This window comes from Mastacembelus armatus, chromosome 6 (assembly GCF_900324485.2).
Source record: "Mastacembelus armatus chromosome 6, fMasArm1.2, whole genome shotgun sequence".
In the NCBI taxonomy this organism is placed as follows: Eukaryota; Metazoa; Chordata; class Actinopteri; order Synbranchiformes; family Mastacembelidae; genus Mastacembelus; species Mastacembelus armatus.
In genome coordinates, this window is record NC_046638.1 from 23,365,592 (window position 1) to 23,381,291 (window position 15,700).

General features: G+C 42.9%; 2 protein-coding genes across 7 annotated transcripts; one reads left to right on the forward strand and one right to left on the reverse strand.

Moving 5' to 3' along the window:
• Positions 1–1,094: 1,094 nt before the first annotated feature.
• rad52 (RAD52 homolog, DNA repair protein) lies at positions 1,095–6,251 on the reverse strand. Of its 5 annotated transcripts, none has more exons than XM_026311000.2 (12): positions 6,011–6,251; positions 4,222–4,289; positions 3,489–3,590; positions 3,179–3,272; positions 3,032–3,099; positions 2,775–2,893; positions 2,580–2,655; positions 2,203–2,426; positions 1,925–2,109; positions 1,669–1,752; positions 1,328–1,570; positions 1,095–1,254 (listed from the first exon to the last, which is right to left on the reverse strand). In XM_026311000.2, exons 2-12 carry the CDS (start codon positions 4,276–4,278, stop codon positions 1,193–1,195), a joined length of 1,314 nt encoding a protein of 437 aa, XP_026166785.1. In that variant the 5' UTR covers positions 4,279–4,289; positions 6,011–6,251; the 3' UTR covers positions 1,095–1,192. The 5 variants fall into 5 exon arrangements, with proteins under 5 accessions (XP_026166785.1, XP_026166784.1, XP_026166786.1 ...); XM_026310999.1 differs by lacking the exon at positions 6,011–6,251 and adding an exon at positions 5,780–5,891; XM_026311001.2 differs by lacking the exon at positions 6,011–6,251 and adding an exon at positions 4,396–5,190 and having other exon boundaries at positions 1,328–1,567.
• prr5a (proline rich 5a (renal)) lies at positions 5,393–15,620 on the forward strand. 2 transcript variants are annotated; one of them, XM_026310997.2, is made up of 11 exons: positions 5,393–5,577; positions 6,745–6,878; positions 8,867–8,992; positions 9,094–9,174; positions 9,733–9,781; positions 9,936–9,993; positions 10,094–10,185; positions 10,285–10,425; positions 13,250–13,385; positions 13,490–13,768; positions 13,845–15,620. In XM_026310997.2, exons 2-11 carry the CDS (start codon positions 6,745–6,747, stop codon positions 14,126–14,128), a joined length of 1,380 nt encoding a protein of 459 aa, XP_026166782.1. In that variant the 5' UTR covers positions 5,393–5,577; the 3' UTR covers positions 14,129–15,620. The 2 variants fall into 2 exon arrangements, with proteins under 2 accessions (XP_026166782.1, XP_026166781.1); XM_026310996.1 differs by lacking the exon at positions 5,393–5,577 and adding an exon at positions 6,443–6,555.
• Positions 15,621–15,700: the final 80 nt, after the last annotated feature.

The following is a 15,700-nucleotide window of genomic DNA, read 5'->3' on the forward strand; positions in this document are numbered from 1 at the left end:
GTTGTGTATATCAGCTGTTTATTATACTTGGCTCATGCATACGTGTTTTTGGCAAACATTCGTTTTTGTGACTTTGTCATTCGACCATCTCGTAGAAGCACTTGTCCAGGCTGAGTGAGCTCTGTTAAAAGGTTTAAAAGCCGTCAGATGCTCATCATGCCGGCTGGCTCAACTTTTGTCTCACCACCCCACACGAGTGCCATGTGTCATTGTGACTCTTTCGCCTGCTCATAGATTGGATGAATAGTTAAACTTCTCTAGAGAAAAAATAAGTTACTGCAATGCAGAATATGCAATGTTTAAAGTTTTATAAGGGACTGAGGGGTAATGGAAACATTTGCATGCTGATGAGGGTTATTATTGACTTCATTGTTTTTGATATTGGAATATTAGAGATCATTTCTTTTTGTTATTCTTTGCCTTCCTGAGTCATCACAGTGTTCAGTTGCCATTCACTAACATCACAGGCATTTCTGTATCAGACTGAGCATATGGTTTCTGCATGCTGGTTTCACTAATGTTTAATCTTACACGTGACAACACAACTGGCCTCTGTACAGCACAGGCTCACAACAAAGCTTCAGATCCACAAGCTATGATGACATTAGTTAACACAGGCCTCTATACAGTTCGAGGTAATATCTGTTTTAAATTGGATTTCTGATCTCTCCTTACTGACTTCCTGTGATTCTGTCTTTTGTGTATGTTTTTCACATTGTAAAAAATGTAAAAAAATTAAAAATGATTAAAAAACTAAGATTTTCTGTTTCTGCCCAATTTTTAAAAATTCCTGGAGTTTTAAACCCTAAATATTCTTAATAGTAAATATTTTAATATTTATAATTGAAGAGGTTTGAGGAAAAAACAACTTCAGGTGTTATTGGATGGTATTCAATCATTCATCCAAATTATTTGCATCCTCTCATTTTACATGTAAATATAAACTTCAAGAAGAGCATGATTTTTTTTTTTTTTTTAAACCACTGCAAAGGTTTTGAATAGGCAGATCTCTGCTACATGTATAAAAACTACAGCTGACTAATTTCTGTAATTGTCTTTTTATTTTTTATAAAACCAGAAATCATTTCTCCAAATAGCAGTTCATACCAAAATGAGCTTAATAAATATGAAACAAAGGAAAAACTACAGATTGTAGAAAGTGTTGAGGAAACTGGAACAGCAACATAAAATCTCATGTGTCCAGTCGTCGTTTCTTCATGTAGTGTCCTTGTCTGTACGGACTGAAGGCTTCTCCTGTAAGACCACAAAATTCAGTTTATATACCAAACTTACTAATAGATTAATCTCTCTGCTCCTGAAGCTTCACCTGGTCTCGTCTGATACTGGTTCTGGTTTGGAGGTCTGTACTGAGTCCTGTCCTCCCCTCTGCTGTAGGACGGGGCCTCGTCTGGAGGTCTGTCAGGGCCTCTCTGGGGGGTTTTACTGCGTGTCAGCATCTGGTGGTTCCCGGGTGTGCTGAGCCTGGACTCCCTGCAGGGTGGGCCGCTTGTGGGGACATTCAGCTCCTCAATCCCATCCAGAGCAAAGTCCCAGAACTCAGGATCATCTGCTGCAGAAGACAAACCAGAGCTGAGTCAGACTGGCAAAAGGAGAACAGAGGCCATGCTGACACTACATGTGGAGCCCTCTGGTGGTGGCTTACAGCACCTGCTAAATGCCCATCCCTACTGCTGGGTTTCCTGTGTCCAGTCGCTGTACTGCTGTCGCTGAACACAGGTACACCTTGATGACCTGAAGGAACAGATACAGCTTCATAAAAAAACACCAACACCAGAGAAAACCCATTAATTCACTTTAAATCAGGGGACTCACATCACAAAACATGTCCAGTACAAGGACTTGACTTTGAGACCACTGATTTAAACAGAACAAAATCTTTCACAGATGTTACACAAACACCAACCTCCACTGGATCCTCTTCCAATTGTGACCTCTGTGTCTTCAGACTTGGCTTGATCCTGTTTCTGCTGCAGCTTCTTTGCCTCCATCTCCCTTCTGAACTTCTGTTGAAGCTGCTGCTGTCTGAGTTTTCTCAGCTGTTTAGGGTCTGTGTGTAGTTCAGACCCGTCCATGGAGTCCTTGGCGAGTCTAAGAGGGGGACGGAAAAATGCGACTCATGCTCATGAGATGAAGAGGCATCAGGGGCTACTGGGAACCGAAACTGGATCGGGTGCTGTTTACCTGGAGCTGACATTCTCACTTTTCCTGTCGGGGGCAGAGGCAGCATCAGGAGTATGAGCTTCTGAACAATTCTGGTCAAGGGGTCGGGGTTCTAGCGGTGTCCTGGCAGGACCCACTGCAGGCACAAGCTTCTCCTCTTGGACCAGACTGGAGAACCGCGCCTTCTCCACCAACGGCTCACCCTCAGAGCGCTTAGTTTGGGCTGGGTTGAGAGGAGGAGGAGGCTTTTTGTAGAGGAGAAGTGACAAAATTCAGAATTCAAGAAAAATGAAAACTCTTGATGTTGAATGTTTACACATACACATACACACACACACACACACACACACACACACACACACACACACACACACACACACACACACGTTTTATCTGACCTGTTTGGGGATCTTGTTAATAGCTAGAAGGTATTCTTTATCCAGGATGCAGTTTCCAAGGGCATTACCAAAGCATCTTAACAAGACCAAACAAATACAAATATGTATGTGTGTATATCTGAAAAAACGTTTGCTGTTTGTGCAGATAAATAATATAAATGTAAATTAGATGTATACAGATGGTAAATCTAGTACTTCAGTGCTCTCTTCATGCCATCAGTGACGGCCTCTTTTCTTGCCTTTTCCAGGGACAGCGCTTTAGACTTCAGTCCCTCACTGACTCCGTAGCCTACATCTTCATGAAACGACCCGTCCTGGATGAGGGTTCATGTGGGCACCATGTGATGAGCAGCCACAGTAAAGATTTTATCATGTTAAATCTGAAATTCATAGTGAAGATATTGCTGAAATTACAACCAGTACAAAGACGTTACAGTGGTCGTCCATCTAACCTTCAGCTGCACTTTCACAAACGCACTGACTCCGACGTAGAACTTTCCATTGATGAGGTCTACGAAGTCTGTGAACACAAAGCAGGCGTATGGTTAGAGCGACCGTGTGACAGTGGATGGACTGTAACAACAAGACGTCATCCATACCAACGTTCTGCTGGGAGATGGAGTGAGACCATCCGTTGTACCCAAACATCTCGTTAGCCAGGCTGATCACACGATGCCCTTCAATATAGCACACCTGTTGAGATCAGACACAGGTGCTAGCAGTCACATCCAAGCAACATTTGGTTCTGACATGAGAAAATCCAAGTCAAATATTGTTTCAGATGTTTCATCCCATGGATTGGAATCATTTAAATTCACATCACCTCATCTGTCACGTTTCTACAATTCCTTAGAACTTTTCATTTGCTTCTCAGGTGAAGACAAACATGAGAGAGAAGCAAACACTTGCCCTCTGTCCTCCTCCTGCCACTCTGGAACTGATGTACTCTGGTCCCAGCTTCTGTCGCAGAGCATCGTGCACCGCCTGGTACTCCTCAGCTGTGTAGGTGCACTGTCAGCACAGGCCGGTTCCAACAGCAGGAAAGAAAGAAACTTACAATGAGGAACTTACAACTTCCATCCATCCATCCATCCATCCATCCATCATCTATACCCCCTTATTCCTAACCAGAGTCCCAGGGATCTGCTGGAGCCTATCCCAGCTCTCTCTGGGTGAAAGGCAGGGGTACACCCTGGACAGGTCCCCAGTCCATCACAGGGCCACATAGAGACAAACAACCTCACACACTCACACTCACTCCTATGGGCAATTTAGAGTCACCAATCAACCTGACATACATGTTTTTGGACTGGGGGAGGAAACCAGAGTACCTGGAGAAAACCCACACAAGCACAGGGAGAACATGCAGACTCCACACAGAAAGACCCCTGATGGGTTTCAAACCAGGAACCTTCTTGCTGTGAGGCAACAGTGCTAACCATTAAGCTCTACTGAAACAGTGTAGAAAATGAGTCCTCAATTCAGGATTTGACTTTAGTACCAAATGATTTGCACAAATGTACAGTCTGTGGATTATACTGAACATTTGTATAATACTGATGCTGAGCACTAACTAAAGAGATGGAGGAGTAAAATGTGCATTTTGTACTGAAGTCGCACAATAATGTGCAAAAAGACTCACCTGTCCGAAGTATCTGGGTGCACAGGCGCTGCGGTCCTCGGGGTGACCAGGGGCCATGGTGCAGAGCTCTGGGATTAGACCAAAGAAACTGACATTAATGCGGCTCTAACCAAACCCTGTTTAGCCCCTCAGTCGGGACCAAGACCTGGTCTCTTTCATCCAGACTCAACTCACCAGGTAGACTCGTTAAACGTAATTTTAATGTCGGTTAAACCGGACGATGAACCGGAAACAACCATCTGAACTTCCCGCTCGGTCTGTGGGGAGAGGTCTGTGCTGCCTTCAGGGACTGTCGGAAACTAACACGTCGCTGTGTTTTGTTTTCATTTCGTTATTAGTCAGTAGGGTTTGGAACAAAAGCACAATTGCACTTTGTTGTTACCATAGAAGTTTGAATAATGACCTGAGGTCACTGCACATCATTATTTTACTTTTGAAATTTAACACATTTGGGCTCATTTAAAAATTAAATTAAAACTGTGGATTTTCGCACTGTAAAAATTCAGATTTCTCTGTTTTCTGTGCATCATGTCACTGATGTCCTCTTTTCAAGAAATAAATGAAGCATCTGAACAGACTGCTGTTAAAGGAACTTTATTTTATTGTCTGTTCGGGTTGAGCTTCACTTTGCTCTAATATGACTGTTTCACCTCAGGCTACCTGTTCCAGCCTGTACACGTGTTAGGAGCGGGTTTCTGGTCTTTCACACTGACTTTATTAGAACAAGTTGCTCATGAGACTCGGTTATTAACGGGAGATGATCTGCAAACCGCGCTGACCGATGGGTTAAACTGCATAGACTGGGGACAGTGATTTCTCATGCAGCTGCTCACACCTGCATGCAGTCTGCGCTCCGGTGCACACGCAGAGGTGTTTTCTGGGATATGTGTGTGTGCCACTTCATCTGACTCAGCGTTGAAATGCTTGAGGGCTAAAGTGAAAATGGTCCAGGCATGTCCAAGGCACGACAAAGCTCATACTCTATTTTTCTTCTTCTTCTTCTTTTGAATACCAGCGATTTGCATACAGCTCTGCCACAGTGCGCATCCACGCAGCCTACTGCCCGCGGCCGCCGCGTCCACGCGTCCAGGTTCTCTTCGCACCTCGTCAAAACAAAGCGGGGGCGAGCCAGAGAGCGAGCGGCGGTGCACGCTTCATGAATGAGTCCCCCTCCACTCCACCGCGCCGCAGGTTGGATCCTTCATCCGCCCAGCACCCTGATGCCCGTGTGGGTGCGCAGCCCGGCGGGGATCGGTAAAGAAGCCAGTGGCCGATGAGCCCAGACGGCGAACGTGTCGCGTCGTTACTACAGGAGCGTTTCATCGCAGCAGGAACAACACGACAAGATCGGCCACGGTGAGTGCGGGCTGCAGTGGGCGGGCAGACGCGCACGGTACACGGCAACTTTGTGGCCATTACGCGACACTTTGTCTCTATGGGTGGACTTAATGATTGATCTGCGCCAGTGCGTGTGCGTTCATGGGACACCCAGGTCCATGTAGGACACCCACCCTGCCTCATGCCCTCGTCCACACAAGTAGAAAAAAAATAGACAAACCTCCACGTACGCACGACTGGCTGCTGAATAAACGTGCACTGCTGGTTGCGTGTCTGAGCGATGGATTGATTGTCTTATGTGGAATAACACATGTCAGGCACTGGGCCACCAGTAGGCCACAAACGCAGTGTGGACTAATGAAAATGAAAAGTGGCATCGATCGCCCAAAAAAAAAAAAAAAAAAAAAAAAAAAAACAGACAGGGAGGAGGGCTGAACAAAATCAGAAATACCCAGACTGGCACGGCACGGCACGGCATGTTGGGTAGACGGTGTAGGTAGTGTGTCCGTGTGTGTGAGATGTGATAAAACACCATTTTATGGCTTGCATGCGGCGTGGCAGTGAGGGAGGCTGGTGTTGTGTCTTTGTCTGAGCAGTGACAGCCCAGACTGTAGTTCTCCCTCTGACCAGGGGATGGCGCTTCACCGTGGAGCCCTCAGCCTGTTTCTATGGGGAGACACCCAAACAGACTGTACTAATGTCAAACTGTAAGACAGGATCATGGCTACGTGGCTTTTACTGGAACAATCACACTCTCTCACACACACACACACACACACCCATACTCTACATGCACACACATGCAGCTCCCAGTGTTTTTTCCTCTGATGTAATGGTTGTGGTGAGATGGGAGTGTAGGTTGAGCACTCTCCCATGGTGTTGAAATAACAGTCACTTCACAGAATAAGGAACTGAAAAAAAACGGTTGATTTCAGTGTAGCACCTTGGAGGAGGTGGCAAATGTGTGGCCTGATGCTGTCCTGTGTCTCCGCGACCGTAAGGTTTACTCTAAATTCTTCCTGTTGTCTGTTTTAGGGTTTTATTGCTCCTCATTTGATTCTCATGACCCTGTGTCAGGGCCTTGGCCTTTTTCAGCTGCTGGATCAGCTTGTGATCACTCCTGGCTCTGTTGGTCTGCTGATATTGGCCTTCACTCCAGCACTAATAACTATTTCCAATGTTTAGATGCTTGATGGACTCAGGAGGAGGCACGCCTCCCGGCAATCTCCCCGACCCCTGTCCCTCAACTTCAGCACCTTCTCTGCCCCTCCCCCGAGCCCGGACATGGACAGCAGCAGCAGCGAGCATCCGATCAGGAGGTAAGGCTCAGTTCCTGGGATTAACTTTTCATAGCATCCTGCGAAATACATGAAAAATTGACACGCATTCACAAAATCCCACGGACCATGATTCTCAGTGCTGCCTCCTGCTGTGGTCTGATCTCACCATTTCCTCTTTTTCGTCAGTGTCTAAGATGTGCAGTGAAAATTGAGATTAGATTAGTGGCCTTGATGTGGATTAACAGAAATATTTCTATGTATATTAATACAATAATATAAGTATATGTTTTGGCTGATAATAAGAAACGCTTGTACAGAAGTGCAAAAAAATACGGTTCCTCTAACAAACAGCAAAATGTCCTGCTCAGTACATGCTGATTCATAGTCTTCCATCATCTATACCTGCTTATTATCCACACAGAAAGGCCCCTGCTGGGTTTCAAACCAGGAACCTTCTTGCTGTGAGGCAACAGTGCTAACCACTAAGCCAATGTGCTGCCTTGTTTCGTTCGTAGTCTTTTAAAATCCAAATTTAAAGCATACAAGTTTGATCTATTATATAAGTTTAATAAAAAACCTTGTAACCACTCTTCTATATGAATGCTAATACACCACTAGGCCCAGCAGTGTCTTAGTTTAGCATGGAAAGAGGGGAAACAGCCTGACTCTGGCCTGATGGTGACAAAAACTGGTTAGCAGCACCTATAAAGCTAAAGAATCAAAGCATTTTATCTCATTTGTTCAATGCAAACAAAAGTCATAGTGTCAATGGTCCTTTCAAGGCTTTGGCAGGACTACTTCTTGACTATCACACCGACTTCTAGGAACTGACTGGCAACCTCAAAAGTTTTTGTACAGATTAAACAAACAAGGTGGAACGTTTTAACCAGTGAACTTTAGAAATGCTGGTAAGCACATTTTATTACTGTTGGACAGAGGTAGTGCAGCTGTTTGCCTTGGCTTTTATTCTTTATGCAAAACTAACTCCATCTACTGCTGGGTGTAGCCTGATACATTTACCGTACAGAGGCATCGATCTTTTCATCTAACCCTTAGCCAGAACACAGGACAAGCATGTTTTCCAAAATGTCAAATTATTCTTTTAAAAATCTGTTGGGTCAGTCATTAGAAAGTCACGCTCTGCTGCCAAACTCTGTCCAAATCTACAGTACATTAGATTTCTATGTATGAATTATATCTGGTTTGGGAAACGGCAGACACTATGATGCTGCCATGAAAACTGGGTTTGAATAGTTATTTCAGTGTGAACATCCTGATGTCTTCATAAGTACAGGAAGTAAAAGCTTACTTTTAAAACGTTAAAGTCACTTTAAGTGACGTAATAAAGGAGAAAGTAGCGTCAGTCTGACTCTAGTCTCATAAATACATCTGCACTATTTTTCACTACTGTTGTCCTGCAGCAGCTGTGACAAAAGTGGGAGAGCAGGAAAACCTTCTTCATTGTCCTGTATTGTGTCACTGCTTCCTATCTCTGTTTTTGTTGTTGTTAATAAGCCGGACGATGATGTCCTCCTCCACCTCCTCTACATACAGTGACAAGCACAACAAAGTCCCAGCTGCTTCAGGCTGCTTATCCTGCAGTTCCTCTGGCATCTGTGCTCTGCATAAATATTTGTTTGCATCAATGGTCATATTGTACTGCGGAGAGGGAGAGAGGGAGGAAGAGTATGCCCCCATCAGTGCATGTGCTATTGTTTCCTTCTCTTCTGAGACCTCGGGCAGTGATGTGATACTGTGGCCCACCTCTCAGCCTGGCTCCACCCATCCTGCTTTTAAAGTGCTGCCCTCTCTTACAGTGCATCATCCTGCCCTACTTCTCTCCTCCTCTGTCACCGGCTGCTCTTTGTATTGTCATTGTGCTTTTCCCCTCTGTTCACATTTCTTATGCTCTCTCCCTTCCACCTATTTCCTCGTGTTCCTTCTCTGACCTGACTTTCTGTTGCTCCCGCCCGGTACTTAATATATATTCTTGTTTCTCTCCACTTACTTTATATCTCCCTCATGAGGACTCTACACCGGCTGAAGCTGATGAGCTCTCCCAGCCTCAGTGAGCTTGGGAAAAGTGAGAAAAGTTCACCAGAGGACAGAGGGGAGAAGCAAAAGAGGGCAGGAGCCAACGCCACCTGGAACAGGTATACCACATAACATCAAGATGGAAGATATGTGTTGTTCAAATGTGTGTCAAACGGTATTATGGATTAGTTTATGTGTATATTTGTGTTTGCTGTTGCAGCATCCATAATGCTGTCATAGCAGTCTTCCAGAAGAAGGGTTTGGCAGATAATGAACTCTATGTCCTTAACGAAGGTGTCCGGTAAGTTTAAACAGCCAAACACACATCCAGTACAGAGAAAGCTTCCTTATTTGGGACTGTTAATGTCATGTTGTGCTATAATTAGCATAATTACGCCCTGTCCTGTGTTTGCTGACTGCATGTTTTCTTGTGAATGAGTTTGTTTGTGTCTGTAGTGTACTGTATGGCGGTCTGGGGAGCCATGTGGTTGTACCAGATATCTTATTATCTTTCCAAACCAGACCCGTCCCTCTTATCACAACAGCCCCTCCATTATAGCTCAGTAAACACATTTACATGTACAAAGAAGCCACAGGGAGGTTGACACACATTTCTTTAACCACAGAGGAAATCTGGATTAGAATGCAAGAAAACAGGCTGTTTGGTAGATTGGTTTTCTATTATTGTAATTGAATAGTAGCGTGTAATTAAATGTAACTGAGTAGTAAATTGCAGGTTATAAGCACACATTCATACACACATGCGTTTAGTTACTGATAACAGTTGAATACTCTCTGTTTATTCATGTTAATTATGACTTTTGAAGGACATGTCACATGTCAGTGTTTGTTTTCCTAGACATTTGTTGAAGACTGAGCTGGGGTCCTTCTTCACAGAATACCTGCAGGTAAAACAGCTGTGGTATGAAATTAAATGATGTCTGCAAAAATACATGATTGATACATGAAACCCACAGATATTTGATTTATTGTTGAACAACATGGTGCAGCTTCTTGCAGTAGGTGATACTGATGTTCATAATTGTTGTCTTCTTTTCCCAGAACCAGTTGCTGACAAAAGGCATGGTCATCCTACGGGATAAAATAAGGTTCTATGAAGGTACAGCTGATAGTTTATGTATTTAATATATAAAGATTTTGTGACTGGGCCACTGAATCAAACTTTAACTGAGTGTGTTTTGGTTTTATGTTCAATGCAGGTCAGAAGTTACTCGACTCTCTGGCAGAGACGTGGGACTTCTTCTTCTGTGATGTTCTCTCAATGCTGCAGGCCATCTTTCATCCGGTTCAGGTAAACAACTGTCTTAACACTCTGCTGGTTTTTCTGTTTGCTGTTCACAGGCTTGGTTTCAAACAGTTCTCCTGTTGTGTGTGTCCTTCCTGTGTGCAGGGTAAGGAGCCCTCTGTCCGACAGCTCGCTCTGCTTCACTTCAGGAACACCATAGTCCTGAGTGTAAAGTTAGAGGACGCTCTGTCTCGGCCACGGGCCCGTGTGCCCCCCTCTGTTACGCAGATGCTGCTTATTCTACAGGTAGGCCTACAGGCACCGAGGCAAACTTCACTGCTTGTTTCCTTACTCACTTGGTTACTTCTGTTCTTAATAATGCAAATCAGCAGCGTGTTTTGCAGCTTTGCACATGATAATTTGTGACTGGTTCCAAGTACAGAAGGGAAGTACAGTGTCTTATACCTATGTATGCATTAAACTGAATGGCATCATGACACATAAAAAAGCAGAAATAAAAATCCTAATATTCAATTCAATTCAATTTAATTCAATTCAATTCAATTTTATTTGCATAGCGCCAAATCACAATACAAATCATCTCAAGGCACTTTACAAAAACTACAACTAAAAACCCAACAAATCCCTTATGAGCAAGCACTTGGCAACAGTGGAGAGGAAAAACTCCCTTTAACGGAAGAAAAAACCTCCAGCAGAACCAGGCTCAGTTTGGGCGGCCATCTGCCTCGACCGGTTGGTGTGAGTGGATAGAGGAGAGAGAAAAGAACAGCAACAATAAACAACAAATAGACACTGCAGGTTGGTGGGACCAGTAACTGCACATCAGCAATATACAGCTCCAGGACCAGGGACACCTGCAGAAGGTACAGAGAGAGAGAGGGAGAGAGCACAAACTAGGAGAGAGAGAGAGCACAAGGTTAGTGACATTCAATGGTGGAATATACATGTGAGGGGGGAGGAGAGGAAGGGAAGGTTATGCCATCTAGATTAGCTATAATTTTAGAAAAGTTATTTATGAGATTTTTTGGCCCAAATATAATGACTTCTGTTTTCTCTGAGTTTAAAAGTAAAAAGTTACTGGTCATCCAGGCCTTTATGTCAGTTGAAGGACAGGCTTGAAGTCTGGTTAACTGGTTTGTGTTAACAGGTTTAATAGATAGATATAACTGAGTGTCATCTGCATAGCAGTGGTAATTAATAGAGTGCTTCCTAATGACATATCCTAAAGGAAGCATGTACAGGGTGAACAGAATTGGCCCTAGCACAGAACCTTGTGGAACTCCATAACTAACTTTTGTTCGTGTGGAAGGTTCATCATGGACATGAACAAACTGGAATCTGTCCAATAAATAGGATTGGAACCATTTTAACGCTGTTCCTCTGATACCAGTCACATGCTCCAGTCTCTGTAATAAGATGTTGTGGTCAATGGTGTCGAATGCAGCACTAAGGTCCAGGAGGACAACTATAGAAACAAGTCCATTATCTTAGGCTAAGAGAAGATCGTTGGTAACTTTCAACAGTGCTGTTTCTGTACTATGATGTGCTCTAAATCCTGATTGGAAATCTTCAAATAGTTCATTCCTGTGTAAGTGGTCTGATAGATGCTTAACAACAGCTTTTTCTAGGATTTTAGAAATAAATGGCAGGTTGGATATTGGTCTATAATTAGCCAAGACTTCTGGATCAAGACTAGGCTTTTTGAGTAAGGGTTTGATTACTGCAGTCTTAAAGGCCTGTGGTACGTAGTCTGATACTAGAGATAAATTTACCAAGTTTAATAAAGATGAGTTCATTAATGGCAGGTTGTCTTTAAGCAGTCTAGTCGGGATGGGGTCTAAGAGACACAGTGATGATTTCGATGAAGCAACTACTGATGTAAATTCAGAGAGATCTATAGGAGAGAAGCAGTCTAAACATAACTGAGGTCTTACAGATGATTCAAGAGCTACTGTAGTAAAAGATTCATTTATTGCAGGTATAGGAAGCATCTGCTGAATTTTATCTCTAATAGTTGTGATTTTATTTGTAAAGAAACTCATAAATTCATCACTGCTGAGAGCTAAGGGAACACTGGGCTCAACAGAGCTGTGACTTTTTGTCAGCCTGGCTACAGTGCTGAAAAGAAACCTGGGATTGTTCTTATTTTCCTCTATTAGTGATGAATAGTATGCAGTTCTGGCTTTACGGAGAGCTTTTTTATATGTTAGTAGACTGTTTTTCCAGGCTAGAAAAATTTCCTCTAAGTTTGTGGAACGCCACTTCCTTTCCAGCCTTCGTGATGCCTGCTTTAAGGTACGAATATGTAAATTATACCATGGGGCTAGTCTTCTCTGATTCACTTCTTTATATGTATGAGCAATGAATATCCTAGCAAAGAAATGTATCAGTAAATGAAATAAATAAACTTTTAGAAGTTTTGAAATGCCAGGTTAACTTCTAATTGAGTAGACGAGGCCCATGTTTGATGACAATCAATCTGGACAGTAATTTTAATTTTTAATCAAAGGCTTTATTAATTTAACAGAAATAAAAGCAAAATACCTCAACAAATTGTCATGATTCCCCTTTGGGACTTCCTGCCGGGGAACCTTTATTTTCTAAGAGACTTCCTTTTCCCTTGCACTGGTCCCCGGCAGCTTCACATTAGTTATTTGTGTTTATTGATTTCACCTGTTCCTAATCACCGTTTGTGTTCTCCCTATATATACTTCCCTCTTTCCTTTGTTCTCTGATGAAGCATTTGTAATTTATGACTAGATTGCTGAAGCGTAGAGAGTTTCGTTGTTCCCATTACGCCGAGCGGTGTTTTCAGTTTTTGCCTGCCCGCCGTGTGGCGGAGATCTTTTGTATTTGAGTTTGCCCTGGAGATCCCAGGAAGAATAAACCTGTGTTCTACATTTGGGTCCTACCTTCTCACCCGCACCTCCACCACACTCACCAGCTCGTGACACAAATTTCTTGTATCTAGTGTCTGATTGTGATTCAGAGCCACCAGTGAGCCCGTTTATTCCGATTGTATTATTATTTTACTCTATTATTGTTTGTTATTGCTTAGTGGCTAAAGAACAGCTTAAATTCACACTTACCTGGCTGTCTGTATTTGTAGGGCGTCCATGAGGCGCGTGGTGTAAATGAGGAATACCTGAGGCTGGAGTCTCTGGTTCAGAAAGTGGTCTCGCCGTACTTGGGCACCCATGGGCTTTACTCTGGAGACGACGCTGAGGCTCATTGCTGTGTTCTGGGTGAGACTGTGTGTACATAGCCCTAAAAGCAGAGTGCTAATAGTGTGTCTGAGGGGTAAGACTTCTTTATTAGGATCTTCCTTTCTTTTCCTGTGGTCTTTCAGAGAAGCGTTTAGCGTGGGGCTGGCCCAAATCTGCAGATCAGGCCTGTAAAAACCCTGTGGTACGATCAAAAAGCTACAATATCCCGCTGCTGCTAACCCCGGTGGCCGAGTATGACCCAGATGCCAGCTCTGTTGGCAGTGGAGGAATTCGGCGCCATTCAGCCTGTGAGATTATATCATGCCTGGAGGAGCAGGGACTGGCCTACGCTGACCTGGCCCCAGGATCTGAACTGTCTGGGTCCTCCTCCAACAAGCTGTGTGTGGGCTCTCAGTTAAATGGTATGACTCTCTGCATACATTATTATACTGGCTATTGCAGACAAAAAAACATCTATAATAATCCTGTCATTCACAGGTACTGAACAAGCAGGACCCAGTGCCATGGACCTTTCGCCTCCCTCCATCCTTCCCCTTCACTCCTCGGGAGCTCTCCACGGCACTGAGGCCACAACAACAATGACTGATCTCAGTAAGGGCGCATCCTCCGCACCACCCAGTGAATCATCCAGCCCTGAAACCATAATTGGACAAGTGCTAGATTCTGCAGACTCAGACTCAGACGGGATATTTATTGATTTCCCACCTCACTCCTCCGAGGATATGGGGTACAGCCGCGAGAGCAGGCAGAGCACTGTGTAGCTGTGCCTTAGGAACGCACACCACCCATGTGCATGGTAATATTTTGGGACAGAGACTAAAGATCTACATTCAATTAAATAGGTACCATCTTCCTTTTTTTTACAGTAGTATGAACAGTTTCCATAATGGCTCCATTCTAAGTGCTCTCAGTGGAGAGTGAAAACCTTATAACTCTAAAGATACAAAGCAATTTCCAGTGGAATTGTTATTAAGATTTCAAGTGTTTCCACTTGAGGACACAGTAGTTGTGACTTTATCCAAGTGACTTAAAAGAGATCAGGCAAATACTGTATATTTTTCTTATTGTCAGCAAATCCCAATAAAAAGCAGCAGTGTATATTCAGGCAAAACCTAATGTATCTATTATATATACATGCATCAAATAGGTATTTAAAAATAGTCATCCATCCATTATCAATAATCATGCATACTTATTCCTAACCAGGGTCCCAGGGATCTGCTGGAGCCTATCCCAGCTCTCTTTGGGTGAAAGGCAGGGGTACACCCTGGACAGGTCACCAGTCCATCACAGGGGATATTTAAAAATAGTTCCTAATAAATGCAGAATTAAGTTGAGTAAGATCTGATAAAAACACAGTGGTTTGAGCAATGTAGTTTTCCTTTTTTCACTGAAACTAATATGTTTGGGGCTGAGATCCAGATGGCTAGATAAGGACTGACATTATTGTTTTGATGTTGATTTTGTTGTTTTTATGAGATTTGTTGATAATAGCAAAATTATACAATATTATTAGCCTCAGACATTAACCTAGAGAAGGGCATATAATCCTTCACCACAAGATAAAAGAGTTTTGAGGTTTTCACTCAACAGCACTTTCTTACCTCTACAGAGGAGATGGCTGTTTTTATGGTAGATTATCAGCATTTCATTTTGTTCATGGATTTGTTTTGTATAGGTGGATTTTGAACCTCACACCAGTTTTATATTTTGTGTTTACCCTCTGTTATCTACAGGTTGACAGTAACACAGTAATAAGGTCTTCTGCTTTCACATTCGTACAAAAGCTTATGAAGATGTGGACTGTTGATTTTTTTCATTTTTCGCTGTGCTCTTAGAGGTGTAATGAATATTTCTCTTAGAGCAAGTATCAGTGTGACAGCATTTTCTCTTCTCTATTAGATTTGTACAGCAGGAGGTTGAGGACTACGCCAACGTTTATTGTTTACATTTGACAAAGACATGAATATTTTGACTGAATGTTGTCTCACACTGTATTTTGCACCACCACTACCTTGTAAATAAAAGTGCATTGTTGGTTTTTAGGATGGCTAGATAGTGTAAAGTGAGCTTTTTCTTTGAAAATACTTTTTAATAAGGGCTTTTTAACTGAATCTTTCTCAAACAATGTTTTACCTCAAGAGTTTTGTACATTACTTTTTTTTGACAATCTATGATGTCTGCGGGGTTGTACTTTGTAATAATTTGTTATACTAGCCCAGTAAAAAAAAATTAAAAAATAAAACCATTTGAGTAAAATTAAAAAGACTGGTTATTTCTTTGTGTTGTACACAGCTGGTTTATTAGAAATACAACATTTGGTCTAATTAATG